This window comes from Eubalaena glacialis, chromosome 10 (genome assembly GCF_028564815.1).
Source record: "Eubalaena glacialis isolate mEubGla1 chromosome 10, mEubGla1.1.hap2.+ XY, whole genome shotgun sequence".
In the NCBI taxonomy this organism is placed as follows: Eukaryota; Metazoa; Chordata; class Mammalia; order Artiodactyla; family Balaenidae; genus Eubalaena; species Eubalaena glacialis.
Genome location: NC_083725.1, coordinates 65,054,569 through 65,070,164, shown reverse-complemented (window position 1 = coordinate 65,070,164; position 15,596 = coordinate 65,054,569). Strand labels below are relative to the sequence as shown.

The following is a 15,596-nucleotide window of genomic DNA, read 5'->3' as shown; positions in this document are numbered from 1 at the left end:
AATAAATAAATAAATAAATAAATTTAAAAACAGGAAGGATGAAGATTTAAAAAAAACTAGGTAAATGGAAACTGACCATTCTCCGATGAACTATTTTTCTTATGACAAAAAGGAGTCAGAGTGCTTATGATGACCATTTTAATCACAAGGTGTTAATGTATAGATTACCATACACTTCAGATGTCATAGAAACAGTTCCACAAAATTCAGAAAAAACCGGTATCAGTGAAACCGGAGCAAGCATTTTGGAGACTTCAACGCACTGGATGGAATTCTTCAAGAATTTCACCATAAGTTTTCTTATCTATAAAAAGAAAGATCACAAAAGATTTTTAAATTGTGTTTAAAAAATCATATTTCCTAAAGAAAAATTAACACTTAATATTCTTTTAAGAACTGCTTTATTTTCTAGTCCTCAACCATGGCTTGGCAATCACTGAGGCATTTTGTTCCACTGAATGAAGAATAACTTTGGAAGAATCTGTGGTGACATCCACATGGTTATCTGGAGGGGCAAAGTGCTGCCAGGGGAATCCTAGCTGAAGGGGTAAAAGAAGGAATGAATAGGGAGGGGCCAGGAGCCGAGGCAGTCAAGCTCTCCATGCCTGCACTGTCCGTGCAGGAGGCTCTTGGCACACCTGCCAGTAATCTGCTGCTCAGAGAGAATGAGCCCGTGAGGCTACACTCACTGCCAGAGGGAGCTAGTGGAAATGCGGAGGCAGAGCCAGAGGTCTGGGACTGAGGACTAACTGCCACTGGGTCTCCCTCTTAGAAATCAATATTCCCAAGATTCCTTTCAGCTCTAACATCCAGCAGTCCTGAGTATTTCCCATCCCTGATACATCTACTATTCAGGGCTTTGTACTAGTCTTTGAGCTCTTCTTTGGCAAAAAAAAGCTGCCTTTCTGATCCACCATAAATATCACATATGTGACTGAAGGCTAGGGAAATGTTAGAGTAATACAATTTCAGAGCAAAATAGGACCCTACACATCATCATTCAGTCTGATGAAATTTAAATGCTTAATATTACACTTTTACATAAATAGGAAACTCTAAAAATCTATATATTTACAAAATTTTCAAAATTTCAAATATTTCCTACACTCATTCATTCATGTACACACACATCTATATTGTGTATCTGTATAAAATGTGAACAAGAAAACAGCTGTATTACAGTTATATTCACAGCTGCACAAAGATAAGTAGAGTGTGCTAAGGAAATTCCTGTCTATAGCTGGATGAAGGCTTCATTGAGATGATGAATCTTGAGCAGGAATTTGTTAGGTGCACAGAGTGGAAATGGGGCAAGAGGAGGACTAAGGAGGTGTAGCATGTACAAAGTGATATAGGGCAGGTTCAGGACAGCATTTCATGAGGCAGGAGATGAGGCAGGACTCTATGTAGTTCAGGCCAGCCATTATTTATTTAAGTGCCTACTATGTGTAGGCTCTGTGCTGGAGGCTGGAGAAACAAAGATGAAGCTACAGTCCAGTGAGGGACACAACACAGCCTGTGTGTGTTAAGGGGTGGATAAGAGGTATGAGTTAAGTGTTTCTACCAGGCAATTAGCTCAGCCTGGGAAAACAAGCCATCCTAGGGAGTCTTGATTTTATCCAAAAGGCAATGGATAGCTATTTTAAGCACATCCATATTTATCCACAGAGATGTGATTTTCGGTAAGACTAAAGGCAGAGGCAAGCTAGAGGCAAGTGCAAGAGTCCACACAAGAGATTACCAGGGCCTGAACCAGGGTAGTGGCAAGGGTAGAGAGGAGAGTTCAGGGTTGAGAATTATTTAGGGATTAGAACGGTAAGACTTGATGACTAACGGGAAGTCAAAGACACAGACTTGAAGATGATTCCCAGGCTTCTGGCTGGAGAGCCTAGGTGGACAGTAGTGCCATTCACTGAAGCAGGACACAGAAGAACAGGAGGTCTGGGCAAGCAGAGGGGACATGAGTTCTGTCTGCTGTCTGAGGGACACAGAGGTACTCAGCCAGAAACTGGATATATGAATTCAAGAGAATTCTGGTCTATAGACAAAGATGTGGAAGTCAACAGAATACAGAAGGCACTGAAGCCATAGGCATGAATAAGATTAACCAGGGAAAATGATACAGAGTAAGAAAGAAGTTTTCTATAATTAACTTGAAATACCTTTTCCAGGAAAATCCTCTGGATGTGACTTTACATATGCAAACATATCATGGTCCCTCAGAGCATACATACAGTCTTGACGTTTTAAAAGATAATATCCGACAAAAATAAAGGAAGTAACATATAGAAGCTGGCGATGCAAACCTGAAATTGAATCAACAAATCCCAAAGAAAGCAAAAATCAGTCATTGTATTAAAAATCACATTTTTAATGTTTCAGATATATAATTTATTTCTTTCGACATTCTTTAAAAAAAAGAAAGTCTTTTGTACATGGGTATTCTTTGGGACATCTTCCTAAGGATATCTGGCAACTATGAAAAGCAACATTAAGTCTACAAATATAACTATCAACAGAACCCAAGATTTTTAAAATTCAGGTTTTATAAGTTTCTTCAAGGAAAAAGGTGGGTAAGTACAAAAACTTGAATGGCAGACTGAAACAGAAAAAAAAGTTTTTCTTTTTCAATAAGTTAACTTTAGACCTACACTAGCTTGTATTCCAGGACATGTTCAGGAGATGACGAGTAGAGGTAAAGTCCTCTACAGATGGTCTAAAAGCAATTTGGTTTGTCTCCATATACTGATTTATTTTTGCATATCTAGTGGTTACTAAAACAGTACACTGTACGACAAACATATCTCAATTCTCTTTTGTACCTTCTAAATTTTGTAATTTTGCATGTATTACTTATTCAAAAACTATCTTTAAAAAATCATCCTACTGGGATTTCCCTGGCGGTCCAGTGGTTAAGACTCTGCGCTTCCACTGCAGGGGATATGGGTTCAATCCCTGGTTGGGGAACTAAGATCCCACATGCCACGCGGAGCAGCAAAAAAATAAATAAATAATAAATAAATAAAATCATCCTACTAAAAAAATCATCCTATTATAATAAGACTGGAGAGGATCAAATCACATGATCTAGGAAAGCCAAAATCTAAAATGTGAAGGGGAGATGCAAAGGTATAAACTTTATATACAAAAACATTTTTTTGCAAAAGGCTAAGGGCAGGTTTTCTAGCTATGCCTCAGAATTCTATTCCCAGCCCTCTTCTTATCCCGTACATGTTCCTTTGGAGAACTTTTTATTCCTATAGTTTTATCTATTATCATCTATAAGTAACGTCCAACTCAGGCACCCATGCTGAACAGCAAATATATCCGAATATTTGACAGATACGTTTACCTGAATACCCCCAAACAAACTCAGTTCCTTCCTATTCATACCTCTTTTTCTTAATTCAGAGAATAAGACCATTTACCCAGGAATCCATGTCCTGGGTAATAAACACAGTAATTATCTTTTTTTCCTACCTTCTTCCCCTACATCCAGTCACTGTCAATTCTACCTTATAAATATTTCCTTTCCTCACTTCAGGGAACTTACGCTCGTTTACACTAACTGGTCTCCCTTTCACCTCATTTTCTACTCCACACTGATCCCAGCTTTTACCCTGTCATTAGAGGAATTTCTACTAAAACACAAACTAGTCTGTCAGTCCCTTCTTCAATTATGGTCAACAGGACCCTAAACTCGTGCATATGATCTCCCAGGCCTTTCACGAGCTGCCTCTTCCACCTTCATCTTCTGACACTCCCTGATATGCACATTGTGCCCAGCAATACTGAACTACTTTTAATTCCTCACATAAACTAGGCTCCTTCATGCTTCTATATACCGTGCACTGATTACTTCTCTGTCCAGCAACTTCCTGATCCTTCAAGATTCAACTCAGACATCACTTCTGCTAAGAAGCCTTCCTATAACTTTCCTGGAGTTAAAAGGATGAACTCATCTCTATTAATATGTAAATTGCTATAGTAATTATTTCTCTCTCTACTACCAGGCAAAGTCAATGTTTGATTCATCTTTGTATACCAGCACACAGACAGCACTTAATAAATATATAATAAATGGATGAATGGCCTTGGGCAAATCAATTTACTACCTCTAAAACAAAGATAATACCTAACCTATCTTTTTCACAGTAGTTATTATAGTGTTTTGGAAAAATTGTAAAACAATAAAAATTCAAAGTATCACTATGACCTGGGACTGGACAGGGCCCAGACTCTTCTGCATTCTCCCTTACCCTGAACAGCCACTGCTTCCCCTAATGGGCCACCTGTAACACAGCAAACCAAAATGTGCTGGGTTCTCCCATGTGCCACTGGACTACACAGATACAAAGACTCAGACTCTCTGTGCTTACTCATATCCCTCACAGAAGATTTAGATGATATCAGTGTCCTAGCCCTAAAGGCATGGCTTTGCCTCTTCCCAAGTCCTCATTTCCCTAGCCTCTTCTCTTTCAGCAGCAGTCTCCCTTTCACCACATACACAACCCTCCCACAATTATTTTCCCCTTCTTTCCTTTACTCAGTGAACCTAAACTTGAAAGCCATGGTGCTCTTTGCAGAATGCCATAAACTACTGATATATTAAACTAGAAATCAATAAACATTTAATTTTGTGGATTACACTTAGATACCAACTAACTCTAAATTTAGGGCAGGTAAGTGGTAACCAGAAACAAGGGTTTAAAAACAGGTGATGGGAGAAAAGCTTAAGAAAAAATTGTATTTAATATTTTCTGCTAACTTGAAAAAGATCTGCACAACTTGATTTCATTGATAGAATATTCCAACTACCTACAGAATGCCAGGTACTCTCCATGGCCATAGTTGGAAAATCCACTGTATATTTCTCCTTCCCCACTCCTCCTATGTGCATAAAGTTGTACCACAATTCATCTTTTTAATAGGTATGCCCATCTGGTTTGTAAATCTTTGGATGGTTGGGACAATGTTTTATATTTCCTTGTAATCTACACATTCATTCAATAAATACTCATTAAACATTACTATATGCCAGACATTGAACTAGATAAACACAGTATGCATTCAATAAATGCTGCTGAGGAAAACTATTTCAATAAAGTCCTCAAGACCTGAATTTTCCAAAGCAACTAAGGGGAAACCCAGGGAACTCAGGAACTCTGACCCCTAGGCCTGGGCTAAGTGCTTTACATCCATTATCTCACCTAGTTCTCACAGCCACACAAAGAGGTAGACACCATCCCTATTTCATAGATGAGGAAACTAAAGCTCACAGAGATAAGTAACTTCTCCAGAACCAAATGGCTAGTAGGGAGGAGGTGGTGTCAAATGCAAAAGCTTGTGCTCTTAACTACTATGCTCTTCTGTCTCCCAGAAAAGGCACAAAACATTCTTTGACAACAATGAGGTGAGATTAAGTGATACATACTTCAAATCTCAGCCAACCATTTCTTCCTCTGGAACAGGATCCCTCTGATCTGAACCTCCTTTATGCTCCCAAAGCACTCTCTGCTCACCCACCTCTATCAAAATACCTGTCTGTCACACCAAACCCAGATCTGTTTGTCTCCCTGACACAGTTAGGAGTTCCTCAAGGGCAGGTCAGTATTCCTCCCCCCATATACCCAATGTGTAACACTGCCTGGCACAGAGAAAGAGCTCAGTTAAGGTTGAACAAATATATGGTAAACTGTTTGCATAACAAGAGCTAAGGAAAGGGAAACCTGTTAGGCACCTTCTGTGTGCCAGGCATTTGCCTATAGAATCTCACTTAATTCTCACAAAAAAATATGCAAAGATGAATTATTCTCACTTTATAGATGAGGAAACTTGAGCTCTGACCAAGTAACTTGCCCAAGGTGACATGGCTGGGAAGCAGCGGAGCAAGGCCATTTAATTCCAAAATGGAGCTCTTTCCATTACACCAAGTGACAGGCGTGGGCAAGTGTGGAGTGGTGATAAGAAGGGAGAACACTCCATAGTTCCTAGTGGCAGAAATGGACAAAGATCACTCCTTTCTGTGGAGTGGGGTCATGTCCAAAGCAGATAGGATCTCAAGTCTATTTGAGCACTAGAAATGCCGAAATTTGGTGGGTTGGGAGTCGACCTCCAGGCATACATACAGCTGGAAGAAGGCAAAAGAGGCACAAGTGAGATGATTCCTGCTTGCCTGAACCACTGTATTAGCCTTCGTCCTAGCTGGGCTCCTTGGCTCCAATCAGTTTCTAACAAAGTTGACCTTTTAAAACACAGGTCCAATCACTGAACTTCCTCTGATAGCTTTGATAGCTTTCAAAAGCATGTAAGGTTCCCATCTGCCTAGAGAATAAATTGCTACCATCCACCTAAATCTTTGTTACCTTACCGCCCTACTCTGCTCTCACTCATCATCAACTGCCCCCCATTCAGGTGCTCTTGCCCCCATTCACTCCCACTAGCCTCCCGTGGGCCTGGAAGGCTCTCTCCAAGTATCTGTCTGACATATCAAAGCTAAATTGAAAGACACCTTTTACAAAGCTTCCCTCTTTTCCCTTTGGAAATCCATAGACTTTAGCACAGCTGTGTCACTTACTATCACTGTTGGTCTCAGACAGGTGAACACTGATCTACTAGGAAATACAGCCCAGTGGTTTAAAGCCTCCTACTCAATGTGAAGTCCCCAGACCAGCAGCGTCTGGGAGATTGGGACCATCAGGCCTCTCTCCAGATCTAATGAACCAGCATCTGCATTTTAACAAGATCCCCAAGTTATTAGTATGCACATTAAATCTGAGAAGTGCTGGTTCTGAACATAGACTCTGAAGTTTAAAAACAGACTGTGCTACTTACGACCTTGGGCAAGCTGCTTTAATCTAAGGCTCTGTTTCCCCATTATGGATAATACCTCTCCCCCACCTCACCACCCAAGGTGTCTGAAGACTAAATGCTATAATGCACGCAGTGTTAGTAGTGCATTGCATCGATTGATCGCTCATTTTTGCACACCCCACAGCGCGAACTGAGAGGGGAGCAGGCAGTTCAGTCCGGGGTCCTTCACAGACTCACTGCGAGGTCGTGGGTTGCACTGCATCTCAGTTTCCTGAAATGACACTCTGGCCGGCCCGATTCTGAGAAGCTCACGGGGCGCGGATACCTGAGGGAGGCGAGGCGGGGCCTGTTAACGCGAAAAGGCCCGGAAAAGCGGAGGCACCTCAGGCAGCCTAAGGCAGAGCCGGCCCTCAGCCCTACGGCCCCCTCTCCTCCCAGCCCATCCCGCCCGCGCAGCCCTCACCGGCCGACACCATCGGCCGCCGCCGGATCGCGTTATCAATCAGGCCGGAGCAGTAACCCAAGAAGCCGACGTAGACGAGCCGCGGGTCGGTTAGCTTGGGCGGCGGCAGGCTCCGGGCCTCATTCGGCAGGAACTGTAAGGGCACTCGGCCCGGCCGGCCGTTCATCATGGTGAGGCCGTTCCCACTTGAGGCCTGGCCTCTGACCTCCAACTACAAAGAAAATCACCAAGACCACGGCCGGGGCCCAAGCCACGAGCTTTCACCTCCGAGCGCGGGGCTGAAGGGCATGGCGCGAGGCGGTGCGGCGCCCAAACACTTCCCCTTGCACGCTGCTGCTGGAAACGCGCACGCGAGGTTCCGGGCTACTAAGTGTCCGGCGTCGCTCGCTTGCCGGCCGGCACTAACTCCACGGAAGGGGTGGCGGGGCTTGGTAGCGGGGGTCGAGGGGTACGGGAAATGAGCCATCCTGCTAGAAGACTAGGAGACATTGATTTTTCTCGCCCAACCTCCCCCACCCACAATTGCCTATCCTTTTCCCTCCCCAGAATGTTCTTTCAGCAAGAATTTATCTTCGTATCCAAAACCCACAAGTGGGCTTGATGGATAGTTTTAAGAAACGTAATTAATTGAGATAAAATAAAAGCTAGTTTTCATTTCCTGCGTTTCCTGTCGTTCGTTCGCACAGGCACACCCTCCACAAAGCCTAAAATTAAGGTCCAGCCAGCCATAAAGAATTCGGAGAATCCCAGGACTGGATCATTTAGCTAAACTCTAGAAATTCAGCCTGGGTCTTCAGGTCCTTGCACGTCGCTGAGGGACGAGGTGTTTCCTAAAGATTTGAGGAATGAAATAAAAGAGGGAATCTATAACATTCTGCCAAGTAATTGTCCAGTCTCTGCTCACCTGCCTCCAGGACTGAGGAGCTCCGATCTTCGAACAGCTCTCTGTTTAGACAGCCCTTCCTGATAAGGAGCTAAAATGTCTTCAACATTTTATCTAGAGGAATGCTGATTAAACTAGAGGTTAATGCGAAGCTATATGCATCAGGTATTGATCTACAAAGCAGAAGAATTAAGTTTCAGTTAATAAAGGATGAGGCTTTTATGCCTACAAAAAGCACTCCCAGATCCGTAACATTTCAAGTTAGAATTTTCCAAAGGAACGTATACTGGAACAGTTTCCTGGAAGGCAGCAAATGTTTCAGAGGTTCACACTCTTTGACCCAGTAATTACATGTCTGAGAATCTGTCTTATGTAAATACTAGTATGACATATTCACAGTCTTTTTTTTTTTTTAACCACAGTGTTCCTTTTAAAATTATAGCAAAAGAATGAAAACCATCAAAAACCTACCTTAGGATTATGTTAATTTTGAATACTAGATGAACTGTTAGGCAAACACAAATATTTCAATGATGCTTACACATTCTCCTCACGTTCTTCTGGGTCCAGTCTCTCTCTCTCTCTTAAGGAACTTAAAACATACAAAAAAAAAAAAAACAACAACAAAGAACAGTATAACAAATATGCTTATTCTGTCACCCAGAATTAACAATTGTTAATATTTTGTCATTTATTTTAAAAGGAAATAAAACACTATAAAGACCCCTTTCCCATCTTCCTCAGAGACAAACACGATCACGAGTTTACTGTGCACACGTCCGACCACTTTTTATATTTTTACATATATTTAGTATTGTTTTGTGTGCTTAAAATTTTTTTTTACCTAAATAGTATGATTCATTGTTCCTGTTTTCTTTCACTTTCATCATTCCATATAACGTTTTTGAGATCCATCCATGATGATACAGAAATATCAGGTTCATTCCTTTTGATTACTGTATGATATTCCATTATATAAATGTCACATTTTATTCATCCATTACCCTTTTGAGAGATGCTTAGGTTGTGTTCAATTTCTTTTTTTTTTTTTTTTTTCTTTTAAATTATTATTTATTTATTTATGGCTGTGTTGGGTCTTCGTTTCTGTGCGAGGGCTTTCTCCAGTTGCGGCAAGCGGGGGCCACTCTTCATCGCGGTGCGCGGGCCTCTCACTATCGTGGCCTCTCTTGTTGCGGAGCACAGGCTCCAGACGCGCAGGCTCAGTAGTTGTGGCTCACGGGCCCAGTAGCTCCGCGGCATGTGGGATCCTCCCAGACCAGGGCACGAACCCGTGTCCCCTGCATCGGCAGGCAGGTTCCCAACCACTGCGCCACCAGGGAAGCCCCAATTTCTTTTTCATTTACTTAAATCTATACTCCAGAATCTAGGGTCAAGAGAAGCTTTTGGACATGTGTACCAGGACTAAGAGAAGTACAAGAAGATTCACAGCAGTAATACCCATTTGTAAGAGCCCCAAACTAGTAACATCTTAAATGTCCATTAAGCACAGAATAGAAGATAAATTGTGGTGTTTTCATTCAAAGGAATATCCAGTATGATGAATCTCAAAAAAGAGGTTCATGTTAAAAAAAGAATAAGAGATCAGAGAAAAAGAGATAAGTTACAAGAGGATAAATGATTCCATATATAAAGTTCAATATTAGGCAAATATATGTTATTTAGAGATATCTCATATTAGTGGTAAAACTATAAAGAAAAGTACGAGAAGGATTAACACAAATATTCAGGATAGTTACCTCTGGGGAAGGAGGGCCTCAGAGAAGACCTCTAAGGTATTAATAATATTCTATTTTTAGGCTGTGTGGAGGGTACATGAATATACATTTTATATTTCTAATCTTACATATGCATTTTACATACCTTTAGATTTATGATATACTTTATGCAATAATTTTTTTGATAAATTAAAATTTTAACTTTCTAAATTATGGTAAAAAACATAACACCAAATTTATTATCTTAATCATTTTTAAGTGTATAGTTCAGTAGTGTTAAGTATTCTATACTCATATTGTTGTACAACAGATCTCTAGAAATTTTTCATCTTGCAAAACTGAAATTCTCTACCCATTGAACACTAATTCCCTTTCCCTCCTACCCCCAGCCCTTGGTAACGACCCTTCTACTTTCTGTTTCTGTGATTTTGACTACTTCAGATTCGTATGAGTGGAATTATGCAATCTCTGTTCTTTTGTGACTGGCTTATTTCACTTAGCATAATGTCCTTGAAGTTTATCCATGTTGTTGCATGTGACAGGATTTCCCTTTTATTTTTTTTTTTGGCTGCACCACATGGGTTGCAGGATCTTAGTTCCCCAACAAGGGATTGAACCTGAGCCCCAGCAGTGAAAGCGTGGAGTCCTAACCACTGGACCACCAGGGAATTCCTAGGATTTCCTTCCTTTTTAAGGTTGCATAATATTCCATTGCAAAATGTATACACTACATTTTATCTATCCATCCATCTGTTGATGTTCACTTGGGTTGCTTCCACCTCTTAGCTATTGTGAAATAATGCTACAATGAACACAGGTGTGCAAATATCTCTTCAAGATCCTGCTTTGAATTCTTTTGGATATATACCCAGAAGTGGGATTGATGGTTCATATGGTAATTATATTTTTGATTTTTTGGGGAACCTCTATACTGTTTTCCATAATGGCTGCACCATTTTACATTTCCAGAGTGCTTATGGGGTCTACTTTCTCCACATCCTTGCCAACACTTCTTATTTTCCGTTCTTTTGATAGTGGTCGTTCTACAAATGTGAGTGTGGTCTTGATTTGCATTTATCTTGTGATTAGTGATGTTTAGCAACTTTTCATATGCTTATAGGTCATTTGTGTGTCTTTGGAGAATTGTCTATTCAAGTCCTTTGCCTATTTTTAAATTGAGTTATTTGGTACTTTTTGTTGTAGAAGTTCCTTATATATTCCAGATATTAATCCCTTATCAAATACATGATTTGCAAATATTTTCTTTCATTCCATAGGTTGCCTTTTCATTTTGTTGATTGTTTCCTTTGTGGTGTAGTCCCAATTGTCTATTTTTGCTTTTGTTGCCTATGCTTTTGGTGTCATATCCAAGAAAATCACTACCAAATCTAATGTCCTAAAGCTTTCCACCTATGTTTTCTTCTAGGAGGCATCTTCCTGGCTCTTACAAATCTCTAGCCACTAGAAAAGAAATTCTTGAGTGCAGGAATATGTCTTTCTTGTTCACCTTTGATCTCCATCACCTAGCACAGTGCATGACACTCAATAGAAATTCAGTGAATTTTTTTTGAAGCAATAGTGAATTTGTTTCTCAAAGTTTTAGGAAGGATTAAAAGAGATAATGCCTAGCATAGTACCTGACATATAGTAGGCTCTCAGCAGAAAGGACCACAATGTGGGACTTCCCCTTTGTGTATCACTTGAAGGGCTGTCACAAATGGGAATAGAACCTCATTATGTATAGTTCCAGAGACCAACTGGTAAAAGTAAGAGGAAGAAAAATATTAATTCAGCATTAAATGCCCTAAGAAACAGCTGCACATGTGGGAGAGGCTGCTTTATGAGATGGTGAACACCTCGACACTGCCTAATCAGCTACCTATTCATTCAGGAAAACTGTAAAAATTAAATCCTCCTTGAATGCTCTTCTGAGAGTCTCTAGGATTCTAGGATTCCATGATGTTGTACATAGGTATATTATGGGTCCTGTCCTTTTCACAGTTGTTTCTGTATATACTATACTGTTTTTATTTCTGACTCCTTTAAACAAAGGAGAATAGGGAGTGTTGCTCATTGACCAGTTCTGCAAGGACTAACCTGCTGCAGTCACTGATGGACAGTACACTCTCTGCTTCAGGCAGAGGAAATTAAGACAACAGGATGCTCTGGGCTTTGGACAACCCGTTCCCTTATAGTTAGATGTATATCTTACGAAGAATTATTTTTTTTTGGATGACTTGAATTATATATATATATATACAGCAGGCTCTTATTAGTCATCAATTTTATACACATCACTGTATACATGTCAATCCCAATCACCCAATTCATCACACACCCACCCCCACCCCCCCGCCACTTTCCCCCCTTGGTGTCCATACGTTTGTTCTCTACATCTGTGTCTCAATTTCTGCCCTGCAAATTGGTTCATCTGTACCATTTTTCTAGGTTCCACATATATGAGTTAATATACGATATTTGTTTTTCTCTTTCTGACTTACTTCACTCTGTATGACAGTCTCTAGATCCATCCACGTCTCAACAAATGACCCAATTTCATTCCTTTTTATGGCTGAGTAATATTCCATTGTATATATGTACCACATCTTCTTTATCCATTCGTCTGTCGATGGGCATTTAGGTTGCTTCCATGACCTGGCTATTGTAAATAGTGCTGCAATGAACGTTGGGGTGCATGTGTCTTTTTGAATTATGGTTTTCTCTGGGTATATGCCCAGTAGTGGGATTGCTGGGTCATGTGGTAATTCTATTTTTAGTTTTCTAAGGAACCTCCATACTGTTCTCCATAGTGGCTGTATCAATTTACATTCCCACCAAAAGTGCAAGAGGGTTCCCTTTTCTCCACACTCTCTCCAGCATTTGTTGTTTGTGGATTTTCTGATGATGCCCATTCTAACCGGTGTGAGGTGATACCTCATTGTAGTTTTGATTTGCATTTCTCTAATAATTAGTGATGTTGAGCATCTTTTCATGTGCTTCTTGGCCATCTGTATGTCTTCTTTGGAGAAATGTCTATTTAGGTCTTCTGCCCATTTTTGGATTGGGTTGTTTGTTTCTTTAATATTGAGCTGAATGAGCTGTTTATATATTTTGGAGATTAATCCTTTGTCTGATTCTTTTGCAAATATTTTCTCCCATACTGAGGGTTGTCTTTTCATCTTGTTTATGGTTTCCTTTGCTGTGCAAAAGCTTTGAAGTTTCATTAGGTCCCATTTGTTTATTTTTTTTTTATTTCCATTACTCTAGGAGGTGGATCAAAAAAGATCTTGCTGTGATTTATGTCAAAGAGTGTTCTTCCTATGTTTTCCTCTAAGACTTTTATAGTGTCCGGTCTTACATTTAGGTCTCCAATCCATTTTGAGTTTATTTTTGTGTATGGTGTTAGGGAGTGTTCTAATTTCATTCTTTTACATGTAGCTCTACAGTTTTCCCAGCACCACTTATTGAAGAGATTGTCTTTTCTCCATTGTATATCCTTGCCTCCTTTCTCATAGATTAGTTGACCGTAGGTGCGTGGGTTTATCTCTGGGCTTTCTATCTTGTTCCATTGATCTATATTTCTGTTTTTGTGCCAGTACCATATTGTCTTGATTACTGTCGCTTTATAGTATAGTCTGAAGTCAGGGAGTCTGATTCCTCCAGCTCCGTTTTTTTCCCTCAAGACTGCTTTGGCTATTCGAGGTCTTCTCTGTCTCCATACAAATTTTAAGATTTTTTGTTCTAGTTCTGTTAAAAATGCCATTGGTAATTTGATAGGGATTGCAATGAATCTGTAGATTGCTTTGGGTAGTATAGTCATTTTCACAATATTGATTCTTCCAATCCAAGAACATGGTATATCTCTCTATCTGTTGGTATCATCTTTACTTTCTTTCATCAGTGTCTTATAGTTTTCTGCATACAGGTCTTTTGTCTCCCTAGGTAGGTTTATTCCTAGGTATTTTATTTTTTTTGTTGCAATGGTAAATGGGAGTGTTTCCTTAATTTCTCTTTCAGATTTTTCACCATTAGTGGATAGGAATGCAAGAGATTTCTGTGCATTAATTTTGTATCCTGCAACTTTACCAAATTCATTGATTAGCTCTAGTAGTTTTCTGGTGGCATCTTTAGGATTCTCTATGTATAGTATCATGTCATCTGCAAACAGTGACAGTTTTACTTCTTCTTTTCCAATTTGTATTCCTTTTATTTCTTTTTCTTCTCTGATTGCTGTGGCTAGGACTTCCAAAACTATGTTGAATAATAGTGGCGAGAGTGGACATCCTTGTCTAGTTCCTGATCTTCGATGAAATGCTTTCAGTTTTTCACCATTGAGAATGATGTTTGCTGTGGGTTTGTCATATATGGCCTTTATTATGCTGAGGTAGGTTCCCTCTATGCCCACTTTCTGGAGAGTTTTTATCATAAATGGGTGTTGAATTTTGTCAAAAGCTTTTTCTGCATCTATTGAGATGATCATATGGTTTTTATTCTTCAATTTGTTAATATGGTGTATCACATTGATTGATTTGCGTATATTGAAGAATCCTTGCATCCCTGGGATAAATCCCACTTCGTCATGGTGTATGATCCTTTTAATGTGTTGTTGGATTCTGTTTGCTAGTATTTTGTTGGGGATTTTTGCATCTATATTCATCAGTGATATTGGTCTGTAATTTTCTTTTTTTCTAGTATCTTTGTCTGGTTTTGGTATCAGGGTGATGGTGGCCTCATAAAATGAGTTTGGGAGTGTTCCTTCCTCCACAATTTTTTGGAAGAGTTTGAGAAGGATGGGTGTTAGCTCTTCTCTAAATGTTTGATAGAATTCACCTGTGAAGCCATCTGGTCCTGGACTTTTGTTTGTTGGAAGATTTTTAATCACAGTTTCAATTTCATTACTTGTGATTGGTCTGTTCATATTTTCTATTTCTTCCTGGTTCAGTTTTGGAAGATTATACCTTTATAAGAATTTGTCCATTTCTTCCAGGTTGTCCATTTTATTGGCATAGAGTTGCTTGTAGTAGTCTCTTAAGATGCTTTGTATTTCTGTGGTGTCTGTTGTAACTTCTCCTTTTTCATTTCTAATTTTATTGATTTGAGTCCTCTCCCTATTTTTCTTGATGAGTCTGGCTAATGGCTTATCAATTTTGTTTATCTTCTCAAAGAACCAGCTTTTAGTTTTATTGATCTTTGCTATTGTTTTCTTTGTTTCTATTTCATTTATTTCTGCTCTGATATTTATGATTTCTTTCCTTCTGCTAACTTTGGGTTTTGTTTGTTCTTCTTTCTCTAGTTCCTTTAGGTGTGAGGTTAGATTGTTTCTTTGAGATTTTTTCTTGTTTCTTGAGGTAGGCTTGTATAGCTATAAACTTCCCTCTTAGAACTGCTTTTGTTGCATCCCATAGGTTTTGGATCGTCGTGTTTTCATTGTCATTTGTCTCTAGGTATTTTTTGATTTCCTCTTTGATTTCTTCAGTGATCTCTTGGTTATTTAGTAACATATTGTTTAATCTCCATGTGTTTGTGTTTTTTATGTTTTTTTCCCTGTAATTCATTTCTAATCTCATAGCGTTGTGGTCAGAAAAGATGCTTGATATGATTTCAATTTTCTTACATTTACTGAGGCTTGATTTGTGACCCAAGATGTGATCTATCCTGGAGAATGTTCCGTGCGCACTTGTGAAGAAAGTGTAATCTGCTG

The 15,596-nt window shown here is 39.6% G+C and overlaps 1 protein-coding gene across 1 annotated transcript; it reads right to left on the bottom strand.

Annotated features, from left to right (window-relative positions):
• Positions 1-124: 124 nt before the first annotated feature.
• On the bottom strand, positions 125-7,605 carry NDUFC2 (NADH:ubiquinone oxidoreductase subunit C2). Its single transcript, XM_061202816.1, has 3 exons — positions 7,277-7,605; positions 2,163-2,306; positions 125-304 (listed from the first exon to the last, which is right to left on the bottom strand). Exons 1-3 carry the CDS (start codon positions 7,443-7,445, stop codon positions 255-257), a joined length of 363 nt encoding a protein of 120 aa, XP_061058799.1. The 5' UTR covers positions 7,446-7,605; the 3' UTR covers positions 125-254.
• Between the last annotated feature and the right edge of the window lie 7,991 nt (positions 7,606-15,596).

What these genes read in the sequence shown, in the direction of transcription:
- NDUFC2 (XM_061202816.1), bottom strand. Translation starts at nt 7,445, where the DNA reads ATGATGAACGGCCGGCCGGGCCGAGTGCCCTTACAGTTCCTGCCGAAT. An exon ending in GCGGCCGATGGTGTCGGCCG is followed by an intron (nt 2,307 to 7,276) that starts GTGAGGGCTGCG and finishes ATTCAATTTCAG; the next exon opens with GTTTGCATCGCCAGCTTCTA. An exon ending in AGAGGATTTTCCTGGAAAAG is followed by an intron (nt 305 to 2,162) that starts GTATTTCAAGTT and finishes TTCTTTTTATAG; the next exon opens with ATAAGAAAACTTATGGTGAA.